Source organism: Phacochoerus africanus, chromosome 3 (assembly GCF_016906955.1).
Source record: "Phacochoerus africanus isolate WHEZ1 chromosome 3, ROS_Pafr_v1, whole genome shotgun sequence".
Taxonomy (NCBI): domain Eukaryota; kingdom Metazoa; phylum Chordata; class Mammalia; order Artiodactyla; family Suidae; genus Phacochoerus; species Phacochoerus africanus.
Genome location: NC_062546.1, coordinates 75143741 through 75168076, shown reverse-complemented (window position 1 = coordinate 75168076; position 24336 = coordinate 75143741). Strand labels below are relative to the sequence as shown.

Below are 24336 nucleotides of genomic sequence, written 5' to 3'. Positions count from 1 at the left end.
TTGCAGCTTGTGGCAACACCAGATCTTTAACCCACTGAGCAAGGCCAGAGATGAAACATATCTTCACAGAGGTAACGTTGGGTCCTTAACCCTCTGAGCCACAATAGGAACTCCTGTCATATGCTTAGTTATTTTTAAATGTTTGAGTTTTTCTTTTTCTTTTGTCACTCTGAGTCACAAATCCATTTTCATATAAAAAAGTATCAGTCACTCACAACTTCTTTTTATTGGACCGTAGAAAGGCATAGGAAATGTTGGGAATGGGACATGAAGACCTATTAATATTTGAGTTAGATGAGGATTGGACAGATGAGGAACAATTAGGCTCTGAGTTTTAGCAGCTATGATTGGAGAATATTGTTTAGTATGTAGATGTTTCCTGGGATTGATAATCATAAGGATGTGTTCCTGTTTCATCAAAACATGCTGTGAACTTTAATACTAGTGGTTGGTATAAAAAGAGAATGTGGTTCAAAGTCATTCAAACACACTAGATTGGGTTTCCATAATTGAGGGTTTCGGAGATCATTTGAATAATTTCTTAAAAGTTATATACTAGTTATTTCCCTTAAGAAAACTGCACTTGCTATGTAAAGATGTATATCCATTACTGGTGAATATTTAAAAGATTACTTGAGAAAAACAAACGAAAACATTTTCTCTCTGGCTTCATTTATTATATCAGATTGGATATAATGTTGCTATTCCCAGTGCCTATAGTTAGAAACACAGGGGAAAATGTTACACTGTGTATTTTGATTGGTTTATGTGGATACTGGGGTCCTGAATCTAAAATATTTTGTGTAATATATAATTTTCCCTTTTTACAAATAAATTGTTTTAGATGAACAGACTAAAGTATCCCAACAACCATACGTGATTCTGAAGTTTGCAATGTTGAAATTTTCAAGCAGGATTTAGTATTCCTACATTGTCTCATTTCACTAGTCTTATGGATTTTAAGTTAAGTTATTCTAACATTTAGATTAAACCAACAAGTTCCTAGGTAATTTTAACAGAAGCATATCTACTTGGAAAAAAATTAGAATATATTTGTATCTGCCTAAAGAAGCATGAAGATGTTTGCATTAGTTTATGTGATGAGATGGGGAGAGCATAGAGCTATGAGGCTGATGATTAATTTTTTTCTTATATGTCTCTATAATTTCACTGGTTGCAGTAAATACTTTTCACCTTTTGAGTTTTAAGAGAAACTTGACAAGATACTTCGCTTTTCAATTCTTCCTCCTTTCTTTGCTCTCTCCCTCTTCCTTCCTTCTGAAACCTTACACAGGCCCCTGTGCCCTTGCATTTTGAAATGAAAGCCTTTTCCTTTAGCCTTCCAAGCCTCCCCTGAAGTCTCAAAAGGCTGACTCAAGAGTTAATGATTAGGGGATATTACGATAGCCAAAAACTAGTTAAAACTGTCTCCATTATGTTGTGCCCTGCCTTGGCCCACTAACTTACTTTAACTGGCTTTTCACAAATGAACTCTTCCTTGCTTAACTGCTTTCTTTTACTAATGATTGCCTTCAGTTAGAGTTATATCTCATGCCTTGTGTTTTCATTCCCTTGAAAAACTCTCTAACATTCCCTTCCTTTTGTAAGCAATCTTTACTGCAGAGAGAAGGTTAAGATGACTGACAGAAACTATCACTGGACCACTTGACAATGGTCTTGACGACGTGGAAATGATCTATGGAGGGTGAAGAATGCAGGCACCCTAATCCTTATCAACATCCCTGATTTTTTGAGCTAAACCTATAAAACTCCTTGCTATCCCTTCTCAGAGGATACACAGCTTTGAAGGTGTTAGCCTGCTGTGGCCTATTTTGCCTGGAAAATAAATAAAGCTCTTCTTTCTGCTTCACCCAAAACTCTCTATTGGGTGGCACATTTAATTGGTGCCAGTGAACAGAGGCTGAGTTTCTGCTACCCTTCCTTCCTTCTTCTTTTTCTCCTTTCTTCCTCTCTCCCTCCCTTCCTCTTTTCTTTTGGTCTCTCTGTATTTCTTTCCTAAATATCTCCTTTCCTCCCTCATTTCCTGCCTAGTTTATTACTTCAGTCTTTCTTATTTTCTTGCTTTAAAGAAAAAGATATTATCACATATTTTCTTCTCCATTAAATTCTAATTGACCCATGATAAGAATATATTACAATTTCCAATACAGAAATTTTCTATTTGATGTCCTTATGTCATTCTTGTGGTTATTCAGTTTAATTTCAATCGAGTTTTCTCAGATTGCCTTTTTTCATCAGGAGTGCTATGATGAGGAGAGAGGAGAATGAGAAAGAACTCCTAAAACTGATCTCACATCGTATATGGCTGATTCCATGTGTTGATGGGATGGGAATTGTATGTCAGCTAATCAATTCAGAAACTTGAATAAGTCACCCATTATCCCATTATCCCAAAGAGTATTTACTGGCTTATTATTAAGGGTAGTTGGCCTTGAAAATATATGAATTGATTGTCTTTTCTAATTGTGGAGAAAATGATCTGCTTAATCCACTAGGCACACCTGATTTCAGATGAGAAAGATGCTTCACTCCATAAGTCTGCAAGTACTATCTGTCTATGTAATATAATCAGATTGACAGATTGATTAAATTATCATTCTTTTTTTTTTTTTTTGCCTGTGCCCATGACATGAATAAATTCCCAGGTCAGGGATGGAGCCCATGCCATAGCTGCGACGATGCCAGGTCCTTAAACTTCTGTGCCACTAGAGAACTTAAATTATTGCCTTTTAATCATTAGATTTGTATCAAGAAATCACAATTTTTACTTCCTCAATTCTTGTCTCCATCAGATCTAAGTTAGTTTGGAGGTGAGATTAGCAACAGCCCCAGAGGACTCTAATTTTGTAGCAAGTGCTGCTCTAATGAAGAGGAAATTTACACCTCCTCAACGGAATTGTTTATTTAGCAGTGAGTCAGAAATTCACTGTCACAATATGAATTTTTTCTACTCATCACTAATTATACTTCTCCTGCAGTCAGTCACAGAGCAGTGAGAAATCCCACAATGCACAGGAACAGTAAAGAGGGGAGAAGAACAGAGCCTAACACATTGTTCCTAAATTTTACCTGTGCTGTATTTTAATCAAAGCATTCTATTTAAACAAAACCTATGTCATATCAAAATGAACTCTTCAATTTCTCTTGTAGAAAAGTCTGATTTTTGAATACATCATGTTTTCTTAATGCAAGCTTATTGGTCTAGTTTGAAATTAGTTAAAATTGGTGGGGGTGTGTGAGAAGAACAAATATTACATAATCGAATCAGAGTTCTATGCTGTGGGAAAATGCTAGTTGGAAATTGCCTAGGCCTAAAGCCAAGGATCGTCATGGTTACCATGAGGTAAAAAGAATTTCAAATCTAACCACATCTAACCTTTGGCCTCTGGGTCTCTCTCATAAGTAGACAAAAGTATTTTGTTGTTTTTGATGGAGAACAACTCTCAAGCCCTGCCTATAAGCTTTCTTCCACCCCCTTGGTATATGCTGGCACCCCTTCCAGGCTTGCTCTCCATCCCTGTCTGCCTCTGCTAACTCCACCCACCTCAGCAATCTGTGCTCATCAATTACTCATTCTTTTTCCAGTAAAATTTTTTTTTTTTTTTTTTTTTTTGCTATTTCTTGGGCCGCTCCCACGGCATATGGAGGTTCCCAGGCTAGGGGTTGAATCGGAGCTGTAGCCGCCCGCCTATGCCAGAGCCACAGCAATGTGGGATCCCAGCCGAGTCTGCAACCTACACCACAGCTCACGGCAACGCCGGATCCTTAACCCACTGAGCAAGGGCAGGGACCGAACCGGCAACCTCATGGTTCCTAGTCGGATTCGTTAACCACTGCGCCATGACAGGAACTCCCAGGAAAATATTTCTATCACTTAGAAAAGTATAGGGAATGATATTATTCACACCTGTTTGCCATCACATAGCTCCATCAAACCTTAATGTTTTTTCTATATTTGCTATGGTTTGTCTTATTAAAAAATGAATTATATTTATATTTGAAGTCCCCTGTATAAAGTTTTATGATCACATTTCTCTCTCATTTATAGAGGTAACTACTATCCTTTTTTTTTTCCGTTTTGCATTTCCATACATAATATATTCCTAGTTTTATACATTTGTGAATCAACATGCACATGTAAAAATTGTATATTTCATAAAAACACTAAATTGTTCATATTCTGCCACTTTTTGATTTAACATTGTTTTTGAAATTAATTACTGTTGGTATGTGATTTCTAATTTTTCATTTTAATGATGAACAGAATTCTATTATGTGAATATAACAGTGAATCTATGTGTGTGTGTGTTCTCCATTATTCTGTGATGGGCCTTTGACTTGCTTTAATTCCTCACTATTACTGGTATTAGAGCAATGAAACTCTTGTTTGACTCTCTCTGTGCATAGGTATTAGAGTATAAACCTAGAAATAGAATTATAGGCTTAAGGTATGTACATCTTCACATTTATTGGATTGGACCAATCTGCTTTACAATGTGGAAAAATTATATATACATGAAGATTGTATGGCAATTCCTTTTTTTCCAGAATCTTGCTAAGACTGGTTTTATCAAATGCTTTATTATTCCTAATTAAATGAATTGAATTGTTATTTAGGCATTTCTCTTAAGTTTTTTTGTAAGGCTTAGCTTAGATATCCCCTCCTTCAGAAAGTCTTCCCAGATTGCCAAAAATTAATTAGTTGCTCCTTTATGTGTTCCCATTTAAGGGTTAACTTAGCATTTTGAATACTGCCTGGGAATCACCTGTTTACATGTCTTTCTCCTCATCTTAGTTCTCAGCTTCTTAAGGAAAGGTATTGTGTATTTTTTTCATCTTATCTCCTGTGATAAATATTTATTGAATTAGTAGATCCATTAAGGAGAAATCCCAAAGGAACATAATAGAAAATTGGCTTCCTATAGGAAAGATTTTTTTAAAAAATACCAGTAATGCTAAAGGCTATAGGATAGTGAATTCAATTACAAAATAATCCTCTTATGGGAAATATTTTATCTAGGATACATATCTGTATACATCTATATCTAGAAATGTATAGAGATGCCCCAGACAGAGAAATTATCAAATGAACTTGCCATATTTTTCCAATATAATGAGCTATGTGACCTATTCATTTTGGTAAAATAAAATAGAAATACATTGTAACATGACAACACAGTTTTCAAAGCTAAAAGGCATATTTATTTTTTCCTTTGTTCTTTTCATTCAATTTCTAAACGTTTACAGTGACTATAACAGCTATCATAAATATACTGACAAGAGGATCTTGTAAGGAGTGGCAGACTTCAATTCTCATCACTTAAAGAGGCACTTGAGGAGTAAGCAAGTTGCATTCTATTTTCTTGTGGACTGAAGGCCTGGAGTGTCTTCAGAATCTTACTGATTAGGATTGATTGTTTTATTTGCTCTCACACATAGCATTTTCACTTTTATTACTATAAGTAGCTAGTCAATCCCAAATAGTTTTTTAAAAAAGCATGTAGAAACAAACAGATTTTTAAAAAATCTAATAGAAATGAAGACAACATGGCGTTATGAATTGAATCAGCGATGCCTTTTCTTTTAAGGTGAAAGCAGATCTGTTTAGGATATAATGAAGTAAAGACTCAAGTTGAATCTTGATCTTAAAATAAAAATAATTGCACTAGTTTAGAAAGATGCTTCATTGTAAATTGTAATGATATTCTAAGAGCAACTTGAGAAAGGTTAGATGACCATATCTAACATTCTAGCTAATCCTCAGAATAAAATAGTTTCGTAAAAGGACAAATGGCAGAGTTCCCATCATGGCTCAGCGGAAACGAACCTGACTAGCACCCATGAGGATGCAAGTTCGATCCCTGGCCTTGCTCAGTGGATTAAAGATCCAGCATTGCCACGAGCTGTGGTGTAGGCCAGCAGATACAGCTATAATGGATAGAGTTTCCCTTAAATTCTCACCGAAGATATTAATTAAGGCAAGACTCTTCTCCCACCTCATCTGTGAAATTAATGAATCTGAAGGCAGAAGCCCAGGACGAAATGGTCTCTAACGGCCCCTTTCTGTTAGACTTCTGCAAAACAACCGTATAAAACACATAAAACATCTCAGAAATAATCAGTCTGAAATACCAGACCACGATTTGTTCAAGGGACAAGAGAATAACTAGACCATCGATCCTTAGTACATAATGTCACTATGCAAAAACAATATAAAATGAAGTTTAGGGCTATGGAATGGTGACTGTTTGGTTTTTGCCATTGTTTAGTACATGGCACAAAGCTTTCTGGAAACAACTCCTAGTAAATTCATACTCCTACAGAGCTGAAAGAAATACATGAATAAACTGAGGTGCAGGGAGGCACAAGTCTTTCCACGAAAGCCAGTGGCAAAACCAAGAGTACAAACGAGGCTTCTTTCCTCTACATGCTGCCTTCGCAGTTTTCACTAATACATTAATAGTTTTTTTTTTTGTTTGTTTGTTTTTTCTTTTTTTCTTTTTAGGACTACACCAGCAGCTATAGGAAGTTCCCAGGCTAGGGGTCAAATGTGAGCTGCAGCTGTTGGTCTACACCACAGACACTGAGCGAGGTCAGGGATCGAACTTGCATCCGTATGGATACTGATCAGAGTCTTAACCCTCTGAGCCACAATGAGACACCTATAATAATTTTATTTATTAGGGCCTATTTTGGCAAAGAGTGAAATGAGGTAGTTGATATTTTTTAACATTGGTATACTACTATGATTAAAAATTACTGATCATATTAGAGTCACCAAATACATAATATTTCAGCATCATTTAAAGAGAAGCACTAGGCAGGTGGTTGCTAGTCAGCATCATTTTTCAACACTTATCTGGCAATTCATGACCTTTGTGCTCCTCTGTTATAACCTGTACCACAAGCTGCATATTCCTATTCAATGAGAATCTGGCCAGGGATTTAAAGATTTATTGCAATGGGATGAATTATATGGAAATATAAATAGGCTTAGGGGTCTTGGGACTTCATTTTAAAAAATAAAACAACACAAAAAACCCCCAAAAAACTACTCCACATAAATAATGTGATAGGAACAGAAAACTACAGAGGAATTCTAGCAGCCTAAATAAAATACATAAATTATTATTTCAAGGTTAAAAAAAAAATAGTTCTCCTTGTGAGATGGCCTACAATATAGTATACTAACAAACCTCTCCCTTCATTTTCAAGTAAGATTTAGCAGGGACAAGTCTTGTCCACGTAGTGTATCAAGAGTCAACCCATGTGGATAGATAAAGTGCCAAATTACTCTTGAAAATGGAGTCATACCCAAAGATGAAGTAAAAGATAATTTGTATGCTAGCCTTTGTAGCATTTAACTCTGAATTCATTTCCTACTGCAAGAGTCAGATCATCAGTACTAGCAAAGTTCAGCGTAGTTCAAGGCCCTGACATGCATTTTTATGGAGACTAACTTTAGAAGATAACTATATATACATATATCTCCAAGCAAGCCTTTACCTGCACAGGTTTGATTGGATTCATCTTCATTGCTCCCACAATCATTAGCTCCATCACAAAGCCATCTCTTGGGGATACAACGATTATTCTTGCATTTAAACTGATCATCAGGACAACTGTGATTGACTGGGGCGGGAGGGTAGAGGGAAAGAAGACACAAGTTTAACCATTTAAAACTGGATACAATTATAATTACTTTAAAGTATAGTCATAGAAAAGTGACATTAATTGTAATATTACAGTAGAATAAATCTATATCTTCTGTCATTCATTGTCTCATATTTTATACAAAATAACAACATTCTAGGCTCTGTAATACTTTCATAGAAAAATCGAGAAATTAAAGTTCATGTAAAAGAAAATACATATTCATTTTCCATGTCTTCGGTAAAACCAATTTTATCCACTAAATTTATTTTCCCATCCCTCATCACAATAGGTGATTTCTTTTCAGATATTTTTAACCAAAAAATATTTAAAATTAACCTCAAATTTTAATGTGGGATACAAATATGTATTAAATAATTGAATCATGTATCAAAAATACTTGTTTTTTAAACCACACTTCCACTCAAGTCCTTCTTAAAACATTAAATAAGCCTAGTTTTGTTAGCGTTTGCTCAGTATTTCTTGGGACTTGAAGGAAAATGCGAAAAAAAAAAATCACCTGTGACCTGGAATTGATGTTAAATATGAGATCCTGCTTAATTTTAATAACAAAAATGATCATCATGAGTCTTTTCCTCTAATACAAAAAGTAAACATATAGCCACAAAACATACTGAGGACATGACCAAACTTCATTTGAGGAGCTGTGCCCAGCTAAGGATTAAACCTCCAATATCTAAGCACAACAGGAGTCCACCCTAAAGTTTACCTTCTGTGGTTATGTATCCTGCATTCTGAAGGCTAAATTCCTAAATGAATTGGCATGCTCTTCAGTATCTGTTTCAAACCTTTAATATTCTTTCTGAAGTAATTTTCCTTGCACCCAGTAGTTGCACTTTTGTATGATAAAAAAAAATTTGGTATTAGTTTTACTGAGCAAAGTGAAAACTAGACATTTTATCATGCTGTTGCATAGCAAATGCATTCCTTTCCAGTGAGTTTCTATAAAACACAATTTATATTGAAAGTAGCCTTAGTGTAAAGTGGCTTTATCACTTTTTAGAAGTTTTTATTCATGTAGAATAAAAATACAAATAAATAGGAGGAAAAAACCTTATGTTTTCTGGCATTTGAGCATGATTAACATTTTCTAGTTACTTCAGGGACTTTGGCAAGAATAGCTGCTCAGGAGGACAAAAGTCATTTAATATATTAGGGGTCAAGATTTTAAAGTACCAACATTATGCATAAGTACTTCAGTGACACCTGATCAAGGACTTTTGTGATTTTTCACAATGTTAGAAATTGCGGGTTAAAGAGGAGAATATACAATGAACTGTTTTGTGATTTGGAGTTGAGAAGTTAAAGTAGAATGATAGCAGAATTTCAAGTTGAAGCTTGTTCATACTTACAATATAGAATAATCCTCTGAAATGAATTAGGTAGTGCTGAAATTTTTTTTTTTTTTTCTTTTCAAGGCCACACCTGGATCACATGGAAGTTCCCAGGCTAGGGGTCAAATCAGAGCTGTAGCTGCCTGCCTACACAACAACCGTAGCAACATGGAATCAGAGCCACCATCTGTGACCGACAGTGCAAGCCAGATCCTTAACCCACTGAATGAGGCCAGGAATGGAATCTGCATCCTCACGGATACTAGTTGGGTTCTTAATCCCCTGAGCCACAACAGGAACTACATGCTGAAATATTAACCATGAGACCCCAGGAATATAATCCTGCTCAGAATCACTGCAATATTTAAAGATGGCATTCCCTGCCTGGAAGGTGGCCAGGAATGTCAAAAGTTTTCCACTAAACCACTTACTCATCCTTTCACATGCTAGGTGCTATCCTAGACTCTGAGACTACAAAGTGCTACAACATAATATGTCTCCTTATGAAGATAGTCATCTACTAGATGAATCAGATAAGTAAGTGTATAATTTAAATATGGTTTGACAACTACCACAATAAAGAAATATCCAAGAGATGTTTAAGTCAACTTGACTATATTGAGAAGGAGATATTTTAGTGTTCAAAAAAAGACTTCCCTGTGGACTTTAAGGTCAACTACAGTAAATTTCATAGACTTTGAACAGACAATTCAATGGTACAGAGGAGAGAATGACATTTTTAGCGATTTACACATAGTTTAACTTGATAAGGACAAAGAGGATAAGTGGTTGCATGAGAGATATTTAAAGTTAAAAATGTAAATGTGAGACATGTAAAGTGTAAATGAAGCACTGTACATGTGAATTAGTGGATTTTAGGATTTAACTTGTTGGTTATGCAGTCATTGAAATAACAAGATTAGATTCCACACAAATACCACTCTGAAAGCAGTGTGGACAGTGGGCTTCAATTAAGGTGGTGGAAGTAATAGCAGGGCACACACTGTGTCAGTCTAAGATAGGAGCCTAATTTAGCCAGTGAAGATTTGGAGGTGGTAAAGATACAAAATTAATTATTTAGTAGGTAAAAGAAATGAGATTTATTGATACAATTGAACATGGACTTTATGTAAAATAGAAGACTCCGGAAAAAGCTCACAGTGCAGCCTTGGGTGATGAAATGAAAAGTGATGAAAATAATGAACAAGAAAATGCCGACTGGGAATTTTAATCCTACAATTGCCAGTACAAATGTAATGGGCCCCTATACTCATAGAGGAAATGAGTTTTTTTGGGAGTTGATGAAAAGAACAATCACATAGAACATGGACCTCTAGGACTAATTCATAAACACTGTGATGAATATTTGTGCTCTGCAAGGCACTGTGTGACTATGTAGGGATCTGATATGTAAGAGCATTCACTGTAAACATGAATAAACACTGTGAGTCACAAGAAAAGAGGCAATTAGTCTAATCAACAAATAATATATCACTTGTGTTGAAAAGTAGGGAAAAAAATCCTTTACCCTTGGATGAAATGCTCCTCCCACTCCAAAACTTTTGACTAATTGTATCAACTTCATATTTAACATTTTATTTGTGGCACTTATTTATTTGATTATAGATATTAGGGGGCTTGAAAAAAAGAAGTACATAATGCTGAAATCAGTGTCCGTGTATGGAAATTAATAGAAAATAACCTTATATTTATATATAAATTATAATATATATATTATATATTTGTACACAATTTGAAATTTTTTTTTGTCATTTGTCTTTTCAGGGCCACACCCACAGCATATGGAGTTCCCAGGTTAGGGGTCTAATCAGAGCTGTTGCCGCCAGCCTATGCCACAGCCACAGCAATGCCAGATGCAAGCCAAGACTGTGACCTACACCACAGCTCATGGCAACACGGGATCTTTAACCCACTGAGTGATGCCAGGGATTGAACCCGCAACCACACAGTTCCTAGTAGGATTTGTTTCCACTGCACCATGATGGGAACTCCTGAAAATATTTTTAAAACTCCATTTTCTTAGAATTTTGTACCTAAATTGCATGATCTAGATAATCAGATCAATTTTTTGTCCATTCTTAAGGAAGAATGTTTAAAACTTCATTTTTGTATACTTGATTTAAAAAAAAAAAAGAAAATGAAGGATTGTCTCAATTAGTTCAGCCACTTTAAAAAAGGTCATTAACTTAGGAGTTCCCGTCATGGCACAGTGGTTAACGAATCTGACTAGGAACCATGAGGTTGTGGGTTCGGCCCCTGCCCTCACTCAGTGGGTTAACCATCCGGCATTGCAGTGGGCTGTGGTGTAGGTTGCAGACGCGGCTCGGATCCCGCGTTGCTGTGGCTCTGGCGTAGGCCGGTGGCTACAGCTCCGATTAGACCCCTAGCCTGGGAACCTCCACATGCCGTAGGAGCGGCCCAAGAAATAGCAACAACAACAACAACAAAAAAGACAAAAAAAAAAGATCATTAACTTAAAAAAAACATTTTATTTTTAAAATAATATATGAAAATCAAATCAAAAGATCAAAGATAAATTATGTCCATCACTGGCCTCTCTTCATATACAGTTATTTCATATCTCTCAAAACATTAAGGTGGTGATTCTAATCAAATATATTTTCAAAAGTTTCTTTAACCTGCTTCTCAAAGTGTTTTCCTTCCACATTTGTGAGACATTTTCTCATCTCTACCAGAAACGCAAAACTATTCCTACTGCAGCAAATGATAAACAGCTAAAATAGAAGCCAAAGGGAAGAAAATCGAACCTTTCATTTTTTTAATAATCTGGGTGCCTCATATGGATTTCCTATTATGTACTGAGCCAGTAAAATTAGGTAATAACATGTTCCAAACCCATGTCTGTTTCCTTGGATCTTCTTCGAGGCTCTGCTGCCAAGGAGCAATGGAGTGGATCGTGACCTTCTGTACCAGTACTTCTGTCTGGAGGGAATTTAAATTGATTTTTCCACATCTTCAAATTCAGGAATCCAAAGGGTTCCCTTATTGCAACCTTCTAACAATGGTATTGTGGTGCTGACAGCAAAAAATATGGAAGAAGAAGACTCTGGGAGTAACCAAAATGATCATATTCCAAGATAGGGAAGGATGAGAAAAATAGTCTTTTAAAGCTATGCAAGAGAGGTAATCGAAGATTTGATCTCCCTACAAAATGATGGCTGAGAAAAAAACTAAGTTCAATCTGCATCACAGATATTTTTAGATTTTTCTCCAAACTGCTTCAATAGTTCACACCTTTCAAGACTCAGTAAGTATTAACATAACTTAAAGAAGAACATACAGCAACTGACTGGATCTTCATCACTTCCATCTAGACAGTCATCGTCGCCATCACATTTCCACTGAGCTTGGATACAGTGTCTGTTTTTGCAGCGGAATTCTCCAGCTTTACATATGTGAGGTAATACTTCTCCAGGATTAACTAGGGTTAAACAAATCCAATATATGCAAATATTACTAGATAGATTCAGTTCATTAAAGTGTAAATTTTGTTACAGTCATAAAATACTGATTTCATTTCATTTTATATTAAACATGAAAACATCTTAACATTGTAGTGGCAGCCATTTCTGGAAATGAGAAAATACTGTTTTTCTGACAATAAATATTCTATTACAAATTCTAAAGATTCATTGTAAGCAACTGTCTCCAAAATAAATAATAACAACATAATAGAAGAACATCTTTTTTTTTTTTTTTTTCTTTTTACAGCCATACCTGCAGCATGTGGAAGTTTCTGGGCTTGGGGTCAAATGAGACCTGCAGCTGTGGCCTATACCACAGCCACAGCAACACTGAATCTGAGCCTCATTGGCAACCTAGTCTGCAACTTGTGGCAAAACAAGATCCTTAACCCACCAAGTGAGGCCAGGTATCAAACCCACATCCTCACAGAGACAATATTGTGTCCTTAACCCACTGACCCACAATGGGAACTCCATCATCTTCTATTTATATTGAGTTTGTAGTTTGACTTTTTAAAGAGCTTTCATTCATAATCTTAATTAATCATCACGATAACCTATGAAGTAAGCATGGCAAAGAATTTTACTACTTCTACCTCATAGATGAATAAGTTAAAAATTAAAATGAAAAGTGAATAGCACACAGCACTGATGGTTATATTTACTTTGCTGGTCTGCAAGCTGAAAACAAACTTGGCTCTGGTTAACTATTTAAGGAAGTATTAAGTTAATCAAAACAATCTCATTATATATCCAGATTCTATGGAGTGTTTTCTTCATATATTCCAGTTCTATCATCAAATGTTAGGAGCTCTGCTAATTGAAATTTAGTCACGAATTAAAAGTGTTACTATTCTTCTCTTCTCTTTGAGTGGGTTCAGTAGAACCTAGAAAGAGAAGGGAGTATGGGGCAACAGCTAAAGTAAGTGATTTGTGTTTCATGAACTGAAAAAGGGGTTGAATTTTCAAAAGCTGGTTTATCGCTAGAAGAAACAGAAGCTGATTTTTCTATACCAGTTCTAATGGCTTTATTTGGACTGATGAACTGTCACAAAACCTATATGCACTCCAGTAACAAGGGAGATAGAGAAAACAGTTTCCAGAACACTCAGTGTTTCACTCGCTTAATTTTTGTATTTTCCCTACTGCAAAGAACGGAAGAGGGAAAGCGACTATGAACAATTGCAGGGAATTTGCTTCAGAGCATTATGGAGCAAGGCACAAGGCATGTGGCTGTGTGAGTCTGGAAAAGGAAAGCGTCCCCTGCCATCCAGATTTTTATTTAAGGCCTCAAGGGTGGAAAATAGTTGGTGTGGAGAATGAAATATTCAGTCAAATCAAAGATAATCCTATGTGTCTTCAGTCCCATCACAGACAGCTGGACTTGCTGTACAAGCTAATAAACTTGCTTATTTAGCAGGTTTATATCAGTTAAACAGGGGTAATTTTCCTTCCTGTTTAACTCTCACTTTATCAATAACAAAATGCTGAAGCAGCAATTTCTCTGATGATGTCATTCTCTAAGTTCACTTGAAAGTAAAAAAATTAGAAAAAAATTCAATTTAATATATATATATATATATATATATATATATATATAGAGAGAGAGAGAGAGAGAGAGAGAGAGAGAGAGAGAAAGAACAAATCTCAAATAGGAAATAAAAACAAAAATAGGAGATTGTTGGGTTTGCTATTCAACCCCAGGGTACCTTTTTTGCAGCAGCAACTAGGAATGAGGGAACAAGGCTGTGAATCAAGACAAAAGTGAAGGTGGACTCTGTGATGTGTCTGATCATTTCTAGGATCAAGTTTTTCTCTCAAAATCTCTAGACTCCATGATTGATAACATACAAATTTCCCTTACTTTGAGTTTTATTGCTCACTTAGACCTTAATATCTTTGATGGTGGTATAGTTTCTCCTTTTACACCTATATAAGCCCAACTTAGAACTGGAACTTAATGACTAACAGTTATATTAATTTCTACTCTATAGTTATTAAGCCTAATAGTCAACAATCTCTCAGAGGTAAACAAACAAAAATTCCTAGAGACAAACAAACTGATTTGAGATATAGTCAGCTTCCTTCCCCACTTAAATTCAGTTTAAGATTGTCTGTATTCTCTCTGTGATTTACTTCCAAGAAATAGAAAGTCAGTCTGTTGTTTCACAGTTTGGGGATCAAAAAACCCAAGAAACCATTGGTTCTCTCCTGATAACAATTCTGCCGATTTAAAGGGCTTAGCTTTCACATGCTCATCTTATCAAATAATTCCACTTACAGTTTTAAGGAATGATCAGGAGTATCCACACACATGAATGAAAATATAGTTGCTTCTGAATAATTATGTCTATATTAAAGAATATTCATTTGTCCAGGGAAACACAACCTAACCTGGAAAATTGGTGCATTTGAACTAAATATTCATTAACATAATTACTTTAAAGTCTTTAAGTCTACTTAGAGTTCACATGTTTTTCAAGTGATATTTAGATTATTATGGAATGAATGAAAATAGGAAGAATTTCCAAACTTGTTTTCAACATGGTTTCAAATATATGTGGGTAGTCAGTTATTTTTAAATGATGTTTGGTCATATAAAGGTGGCAATTTTCATAAACAGATGATGATATCTAAAAGCTTATTTTCATATGAATAATTGCTTGAAAACTAGTGTAGCTGACTTCCTGAGATAATCTCATCATTTTGTGTTTAGTTTCCGAAAATTCTTTGTAATCAATTTCATTAACATATATCATTATCACTTATAACATCAGCTTGGCATTGCTTATTTCTATAATAACAGATATAATAAAACATACATAAATATTTTTTATTTGTCAAAGTTGCTCTAAAACTTCTAAGCCCTATCATATTTTGGCGAGGCATTTCTCCATGGTTTTTCTCCATGTCTTGTGTCAGCTCTTATTCTGTACTTTTTTTTTCAAGGGTGTTTAGATAACTAACAGCCTTGGAAGATAGAAGTAGTACTTCCTTTTAGAGTAGGGAACAGTTTTGTTCATTGATCAGGATAGTAGTGATAATGTCTCCCATTGGGGCAAAGGTTAGGCAGATTTTCTAAAAGATTCTTAAGCTCAGGAGTTTTCAGGTATACAAACTGTGTACAGCATCTACTTGGACCTGTCTGGGCCTGGTCCTCATATGATGTGGGGATGGAGTGGAGCAAGGAGACCTGACTTGAACATGGAATTTAGACAATCTGCTTTGCCATAAATATATAATCCTTTGGGTCCAATCCAGGAATTGGATGTCTACTGTCTAAATCTATGAAACTCCAGTGGGGTAATACGTTAGCTTGCAACTAGAGTAAAATCTCAGCCCCTTCATAATAGTAAAGATGTTTTCTTTTTCCTTTTTTTTTTAATATACAGGGTTCTGTTTACCAATATTTCCAGGGCATTTGACATCATTAATTTAGTCCAACCCTAATGCAAGTCTTCCAGATGTAATCAGTACTTATATCACAGAGAAACCGTGTTACCAAGGCAGACTAGGTTTGTTTAGGATACATAAGAACAAAATACAGGGTTTTTTTTTTAGCCATTAATATCCATTATCATGATAATATTTAATGTGATAGGTGATAATCTGGGTTAGATGGCAGTTTAGACATACCAAAGCATGGTCTTTTTCTCAGCATTGACCCAACTGTGGAATTGGGTAACAATATCATCTATCGTATAAACCCAGTGGATGGCCAGGCAATCTACCAACTTTTCCAAGAATCAGCAAGTTGATGAAACAAGTATATTTGGCATCAATTAAAAGAGCATCCATAAAAAAAACTGGTATCCCATATACCTTGCATAAACTTCTATAATGGAGTTATTTCATGATTAACTTTCACATCTAAGGTTTTCACACCTAATGACTTGAGATTTCTGAATGTAGAAAGGACAATGTCACATGCCAAACAGAACAATGCCTAGACAGATCCAGGCAGAGGGTAGATGTTCAAAATTAGTTGTTACCTGACTCAGTGGAATTAACAGATTAATAATTCTACATTAGAGCCATTCTTATAGTGAGAGGTTCTATTTCTGGAGACTGAATAAATACTTGAGGAAAACACTATCACTTCAACTCCCTCAGCAGCTAATGCTGTTCTCCTATCACCCAAGAACATAAGTAAAGTTAGTTTAAGGGGAAAAAGACCAACATGCAGCTAGAAAGAAAGAGTGATAAAGTTCCCCTACAATCAACAAAGCAAACATATAGAAAAAGCTCTATGTCCGTCACTTTGTTCCAATGCTTAATGTGACAGAACTCCTATTTCACTTAGCTGTTTAGACACAGTCACACATTGCTTTCAGTATATTAAATGCTATGCTTACAAGCTTTGCTTCTGAGTTGTTCTTTACACTGGGAATGTGAAAACTGATGCAAAACCTGTAATTCTACTGTCAGGGTCATGTCCAGTAAAAATATTGCAACATTACCTTGCTAGTACAAAAACTGACAAAGTCATAAACAATCCTTTAATTTAACCAGCATCAGAAATAAAATGACGTGAATCACGGCATGCTTGGCAAGGGCCTCCAGTTCTCACACAGCCTATGACTCCAGCAATGGAATTAGAAGGTCTCTGCATTACTCTTAAATATGCTGCAAAGGGAAATAGGCACTCTAGGATTGTTTTATTTGGTAAAAACTGGCAGAGTGATTGCTAGAGTTAATGTCCAGATTAAAATGAAGTAAATGAAGAAATCTTACTAGTAAACTTTATATTTTAGTTTTTTTTTGTTTGTTTTGTTTTTTGTTTTTTGTTTTTTTGTTTTTGGCTGCACCTGTGGCATATGGAAGTTCCCAGGCCAGGATCAAATTTGAGCCACAGCTGCAACCTATGCCACATCTGTAGCAACACTGGATCCTTAACCCACTGATCTGGGTCAGGGATTGAAACTGTGCTACCACAAAGACAATGCTAGGTCCTTAACCTGCTGTGCCACAGTGGGAACTCCTATTTTACTTTAGTTTTAAATCATCTATTTGGATCTCAGCTAGTGGCTGGATTTAATACATATGTTACTGACCCTGGTTTAATAAGCTGTGATACCTTTGAACAAGTGTCTATTTCTAATTTTGCTTTTCTTCTTTTCAACTACAGTGTGGTAATCTATTCTAAACTAATTTGCCTTCTCTTTTAATTTATGTTGACTGTAATGAAATTATGACAACTTGGTCATAAAAGCTTTAGTCCCAGTATAAAAATAAAGTTTCTTTTTTGACTCCATATGGCTTACATTAGGATGTTTTTTGTTTGTTTGTTTTCTGAATGAACTGTTCTTGCATTGGCAGAGTACAGAATTTTTAACCACCCTTTTATTGGGGCAGGAAAAGAAAAAAAATCTAAAAGAAAACTTGAAGTTGTGGTTTGTTGGATGCCTCTGTATAAGCTTGCCTATATAGGAAGGCACTGTGCAAAATGCTGCTATGGTTTTTGAATTTTCTCCTTTGGATCACAGCTAGATGACCTTTCATTAGATAGAGTGGTCTTTGGAGCAGCCAACCTAAGTGGTACATAATCTTCTGTGAGTTTTTATGCACAGAAGGCCATAAATATTCATCTGGATGGGGCCTCTAAACTTTTTACTGTCTTAAACTTTTTACAACACATTAGATTGCATATATCCTAGAACATAAGGCTTGTCACAGCTGAACAGATAAATGGCTCAGCCGTAGTAGAGCACTATTTTTGACAGAGGAATATATCTGGTGTTCCAGAAGGTGAAGAAGGTCACAGAGTACCACTGACATATAATTGTTCAATGCTACCCTTGGATGACCAATATTTTGGGTGATGTTGAAGTTGCTCTCTCAGGAGTAAGGCATATTAGAAAGTTCTGTTCTTTTTATTTTCTTTTCTTTTTCAGGCTACTAAAGAGGCATTTAAAGAATTACTGTATTATTGTCTCATTACCCTAGACAAAATTATCCTGATATTTAAAAATAAAATAGTGCCTGTCCTTTTTTTGGTGCTTAAGTTACTGTTTTGGAATTAATCATGTCCTCATTTATTAACTTTATATATTTAATGCCTACACAGGTATCAAAGTAAATTTAAAAAAACCTCATTTGGTAATTGATCAAATGGCTCTACATATGCTTCTCCTGGGCGGTGAGTTCTTGGTTACTATATCACATTAGGCCCTATTTCTAACTGTGAGTGGATTTGACCATGACATACAAGATTCACAAGGACACAGAGTCTAGCCTACTCTCATTCTTGATTCCTTCCAGGCATGGCGTTAGAATTCATCCTTAATCAATCATGCAGCATGCCAATATTTTTTTTTTTCTGGGTGAATGCCTCTTCTGGCATCGCCTTATGCTTCAAATTCATTGAGAAACAACTGTTGGTGTTTAATTCTGACCTGACCATCTGCTAATGGGTTTTTGTTCATTTGATGCCAGTTCAATGAGGATGCCTGAAACCAGGATCATCAGATGTCAATGGATGTAACACGTACTTTTGCTTTGCTTACAGATTTAGATTTAATCCAGATTAAAGAGTTAATCTAGTTGAGACCAATTCACAAAACTATAATCTAGCCTGAACTGTCAGAAACCCAGAGGAATCAGCATTAATGAGAGGTTAGTTGCCTTGTTCTGTACTCTGCCACCGTGAACTCTATTTATTTGTGGTCCTTTTGCATTTTAATTTCCTCATCTGCTACCTAAGGCTAAAGTATCCTTATAAAAACCTTTACTGTTTAATGAATAGAAACTGGAATAGTTTATACAAGCATAATTTGAGTTCTTTGCAAATAAATGAGTCACTATATTAATTCTCTTGATCTTTCCTGTTACATTTGAAAGGAACCCAGGCAAGTTGAATGCCATATTAAATCTAGTAAAAAGTTTTAACAACTGAATGCAATAAAATTTCTCAAATAAAATCTCTATTTTTGATTTAAAATTGTTTAGTTTAACAAATATAGGTAAAATAATACTCTTTCTTATCCTCTTTTATTGCATCATGGTTACCTCATCAATAAATTATAGATATTAAAGACACCAATAGTTTTAGAAAAGTTCCCTCTTTCATCAGATATACAATCACATGTGTACTATCATGATACCAAATCTCCTAAGAGCAGCTACATGACCAATATTGTGTATCATAATTGCTTACAAGCCAAAAGCCATCTAATTTTTATTTACGCAAATATATACAGTGATAAATATTTTATATAGCAATATCCATATAGGTAGATATGCCATCTCTCAAAGAATCTATACATTTTTAATGAGGTATAAGAATGAAGGAAATAAGAAATATAATTTGAGGGCAAACAATTCAGATAAGCATAATTCCTACAATTAAAATTAAAGAACTAATTGGAATTTTTTAAGTTGAAAAAGCCATCTAGACATTAGCACATGATGTGTATGCTCTCCCTTCAAATTCCTACCATGAAAACAAAGCTGAAGAATGGAAACTCAAAAGATTCCTGAGAATTCAATCTCTCGATCATTCTATTGATGCTGTCTTAAGGGAATTTTGCAAATAAATGAGTCTCTAAATAAATAAATTCCCACTAAATGAGGGAATTTTGACATTTTTGCAAGACTAATAAGACTAGATTAAATATTCAGTCACAAGCTTCTCTAAAGTATGCCACTAGAGATTGAATAAGTTTCTCTATCTTTAGGTAAGAAGAAAGGCCCCTTACTCCTTCTGTACTGACTATAACGTCTATGCTGACCACACACAGGAGATCCTGCAGTGCTACCTCCTATCCTTGAGAAGAATTCTAGAGGTAGAGCAAAGGGGGATGAGCTTGGTGGAGGCCACGGAGGTTACCATTTACACATGTATGTGCGTGTATATGTGAAAATTTCATCGGTTCAATGTCAGAATCATCAGATGGAGTAGCAAAGGATCTCATTTTGCATCACAAAAAATAATTTCTGTGGTAGAAATTAAACTACAAAATGTATACATAAACCATACCTTTTATTACAATAACTAAGATAAGACTTAACCTAGCAGGTAACCAGATAGACTTAACATTGTTCAAAGCAATGCCCAATCCCTCTATTCACAAACTAAAGGTCTTGGTAGATATCTTCTCTTCTGATAGAAACATACAATAACAAAATGGGAATTACTAAATAATTCCACAAAACAAAGGAAGGGAAACCATCTGATGAATCAAAGAAAGTATATGTTAGGGAATTATTATTTTTAATTTTTTAATTTTTTTGTCTTTTTTTTTAACCTTTTCTAGGGCCACTCCCATGGCATATGGAGTTCCCAGGCTAGGGGTCTAATTGGAGCTGTAGCCACCAGTCTACACCAGAGCCACAGCAACGTGGGATCCTAGCCGTGTCTATGACCTACACCACAGCTCATGGCAACGTTGGCTGGATTGTTAATCCACTGAGCAAGGCCAGGGATTGAACCTGCAACCTCATGGTTCCTAGGTGGATTCGTTAACCATTGCGCTATGACAGGAACTCCTAGGAAATTATTTTTTACAGGAAGTATCTCATAGGCAATTAAAAAATCCCACTAATAATAGGGTGGGAACCTTTCACGGGGAGGTAAAATTCACACTTAGGCTCTGAAGTATATTATCCCAAAACTGAATTAAAGAATATTTCTAGGACATGGAAAACAAATTTTATGTGGTCAACAGTTTATATGCAGAGAAATTGCTACTCATATATAAAGGCAAAAGAGACATATTTGGAATACAGAAGAACTGCACAATATACATTTTTTGTAGTCATCTTGAAGAAGTCACTCTTATTCCATCTATCCTACATATCACTGAAAATTAATAAATAAACAACAGGAAACTGAAAACTTGAGTACTAAGCAATATAACTAGTCAAGCACTGATCTAAGTCTAAAAGAAAATGTACAGTTGACCAAAAAACTATAAATGTTAAACTATTTTTTAAACAACTTAATATTTGATACTTCAAAATAATATTCCTTGTCAGAAATCCTACATTATATTAAGGACTGAAATTGAGGAAGATGAAGAGAATAGTATAAAGGAAGCCAAAGTCCTCATCTCAAATAGTTGAAACTCGAAATAATAATAATAATAATAAAACATAAAACTGGTGATATTATTCCAAATGTTTAAAGAAGATGAAAAAAGATATAACAAACTAACCATGGACTATATGATAAAATATAGAAGTAATCACAAACAGTAGAGTAACACACAGATAGCCTATACTAACCTATTAGAAATAATAACAAACATCAAATAGGAAAAGAAGACAAATAGCTTGAAAATCAGTCATTAAAAATCATATATACAAAATGCTACATGGTAAGATGTTTATGCTCATATTAAGTAAAAATAAGGGACAAAATAAATATTACTGTAGCACTATCCAAATGTATAAAGGCATAACATAATTAAGTGTTCAATCTCCAAAATTAAATAATTTAGGGTTTAAATTCCAAATGTTCTACTTGTTAATTACAGGAACATTGAAAAGTTATTAACCTCTGAGTCTAAATTTTAAATCATAAAATGTAATAGTAGCAGTATCTTATACAATTATCATAAAGACTAAGGAGAATCACAAATACTTTTTATAAAATATCACATCCACTATAAAAACTTAGTGGATATTATCTATGATTATTATTAGCAGTAAAAAAAATAATAACCTCTAAGATATATAATTACAGGGACACACATTAAAATGCTCCAGTAGCTTGTTGTTGAATAGTGGCATTATAAATATATTTTTCATTAATTTTTTTAATGTTTCTCAAATGTTACTGTTTATTGTCAGTCTTAGAAATCCACATTTTTAATTTTTGTATCCACATCTTTTCTTCTCTAGAAGAAATAGACATTTTAAATAAGTTGAAGTCTTCTATATTACACTTATTTCTACTTCTATCTCTCCAGAGACAATTGACAATCATTATAACTAATGGAAAAAATACAGGAATCATTTATTTAACAATTTGTGATTGTTAATTTTGTCAATTTGACAAGGCAATAGAGAGCCCAGATTTTTGGTCAAACACTCATCTGTGTCTGTGAGAATGTTCTAGATGACATTAACATTTCAATCACTAGATTGCCCTCCCTAATGTGGGTAGTCCTTATTTATCAGGTGACGGTCTGAATAGAAAGAACAAATAGGCCTATCTTCCCGCAAGTAAAAGGAATTCTTCCTGCCTGCCTGCTTTGAAATATGATGATTTTGTTTTCATTTTCTTGACTTTGGCCTGGAACTGAAACTATGACTCTTCCTGGCTCTGAAGCTTATCACCATTCAGATTGGAACTACACCATTGGCACATGACATTCCATTGGGACTTGTCAGCCTCCATAATGGCAAGAGCCAAGTCCTCACGAAAAAAATTTCCTTCTCTCTCTCTCCACATATTGGTTCTGCTTCTCTGGAGAATCACGAGAAACACACAAGTTCAGGATTAAATCATCCCAGAAATATTTATATAGCATGCAATATATGAATGATATCATTGCTGTTATTGTGCTTATAGGACATGATATGTGTAGATGGGACAAATTTCAAAAGGGTCACATTGGAAAAGCAAGGTGCAGCAAACTGAGGAAGGTCAGTAAAAATTAATCAAGTGCTTTTAATACAGGTCAAGCAATCCAGTTTATTCCCTGTTTTGATCAAGTGTAGAAATTCCACAGAAGTCCCTTTTTTGCCTCCTTCCTTGCTCTTCATCACCATAGGTAACTGAACTTACTAAGCTGTTTAAAGTAATTGGAGGACTGTGGAATTCATGACCATATCACCTGTGTAACCAAAAACTATATATTTTTAGTAACAACCACTGATGTCAGGTTCCCTAACGATTTCAAGAAATAGTTTCTTCTGTGGCCTATACTTATATATATGTTTTACTAATCTAGATGCAGCAATGACAGGATAATTGGCTAAACTTCATTATTATCATTATCCATCTGTGTATTGGAAATTTTTTCTGTTAATTATGTGTAGTCTAAAAGGCATTATACCTAAAGATAAAGTCATTATCTGAATTTCTCTTTCTAAGTTTAATTTTAATTCTTTTGGTTTCACCTGCTTCTATTCCTCAAAAAGACACATATAAACAATGAGCATAACAAGAAAAGACACTTACATGTGCAAGTGGTGCCATTTTCATCTAAAAGTTGATTATCAGCACAAGCACATACACGGCCTCCTGGAATTGCCAAGCACAGTGTACTACAGCCCCCGTTATTTATTCTGCACATGTTGTCACCTGAAAGAGGAGGGAAACAAAGGTGTCAGAGAACATTAATTTTGTACAAAGATAGCCAGTGCAGGCTCATGTTTTCTCTAGGAGATGCATGAAGGCATAAACATGTACACACATACATGCCATGTTAGTACATATTTATTAATGTCATAAGAATTCCTGGTGAATCTTAAATGAAATTCAAAAACGTTTGAAAAGACATGATGTACTGGAGTTAATAGGAATTTATGTGTTGGCTGGAAAAGAAAGAAGTCTGTGTGCAGGTAGATAACAGGAGAGAGGAAGGATAGAAGAGACAGAATGGTATCTGTTCAGGATAACATAGGCCCAGCATATTTAAGTTTAAGACGTTTGTAAAGAAGACTACCAGCACTTGGAATGTGCCTTTGGAACCCAAGTAAACATGAAGTGAATGGACACCGGAGAAAGGGGTGGGGTTTTCCTTTCTCATTTGCAAGGAGTACAATGGCACATCAGTGCAATGAGGAACAAAGGGAACATAGGCTACCTGTGAAGCCTTATAAATGAGTTGCCTTGCTGGAAAATGTACATT

The 24336-nt window shown here is 35.1% G+C and overlaps 1 protein-coding gene across 1 annotated transcript in view; it reads right to left on the bottom strand.

Annotated features, from left to right (window-relative positions):
* LRP1B (LDL receptor related protein 1B) overlaps positions 1 to 24336 on the bottom strand; it is a 1901444-nt gene that overhangs the window by 745829 nt on the left and 1131279 nt on the right. The window contains exons 15-17 of the mRNA XM_047772014.1: positions 23664 to 23786; positions 12352 to 12492; positions 7528 to 7653 (exon numbers count right to left, since the gene is read on the bottom strand). Of these exons, the coding sequence (XP_047627970.1) occupies positions 7528 to 7653; positions 12352 to 12492; positions 23664 to 23786 (390 nt within the window). The remainder of the gene's footprint in view (positions 1 to 7527; positions 7654 to 12351; positions 12493 to 23663; positions 23787 to 24336) is intronic.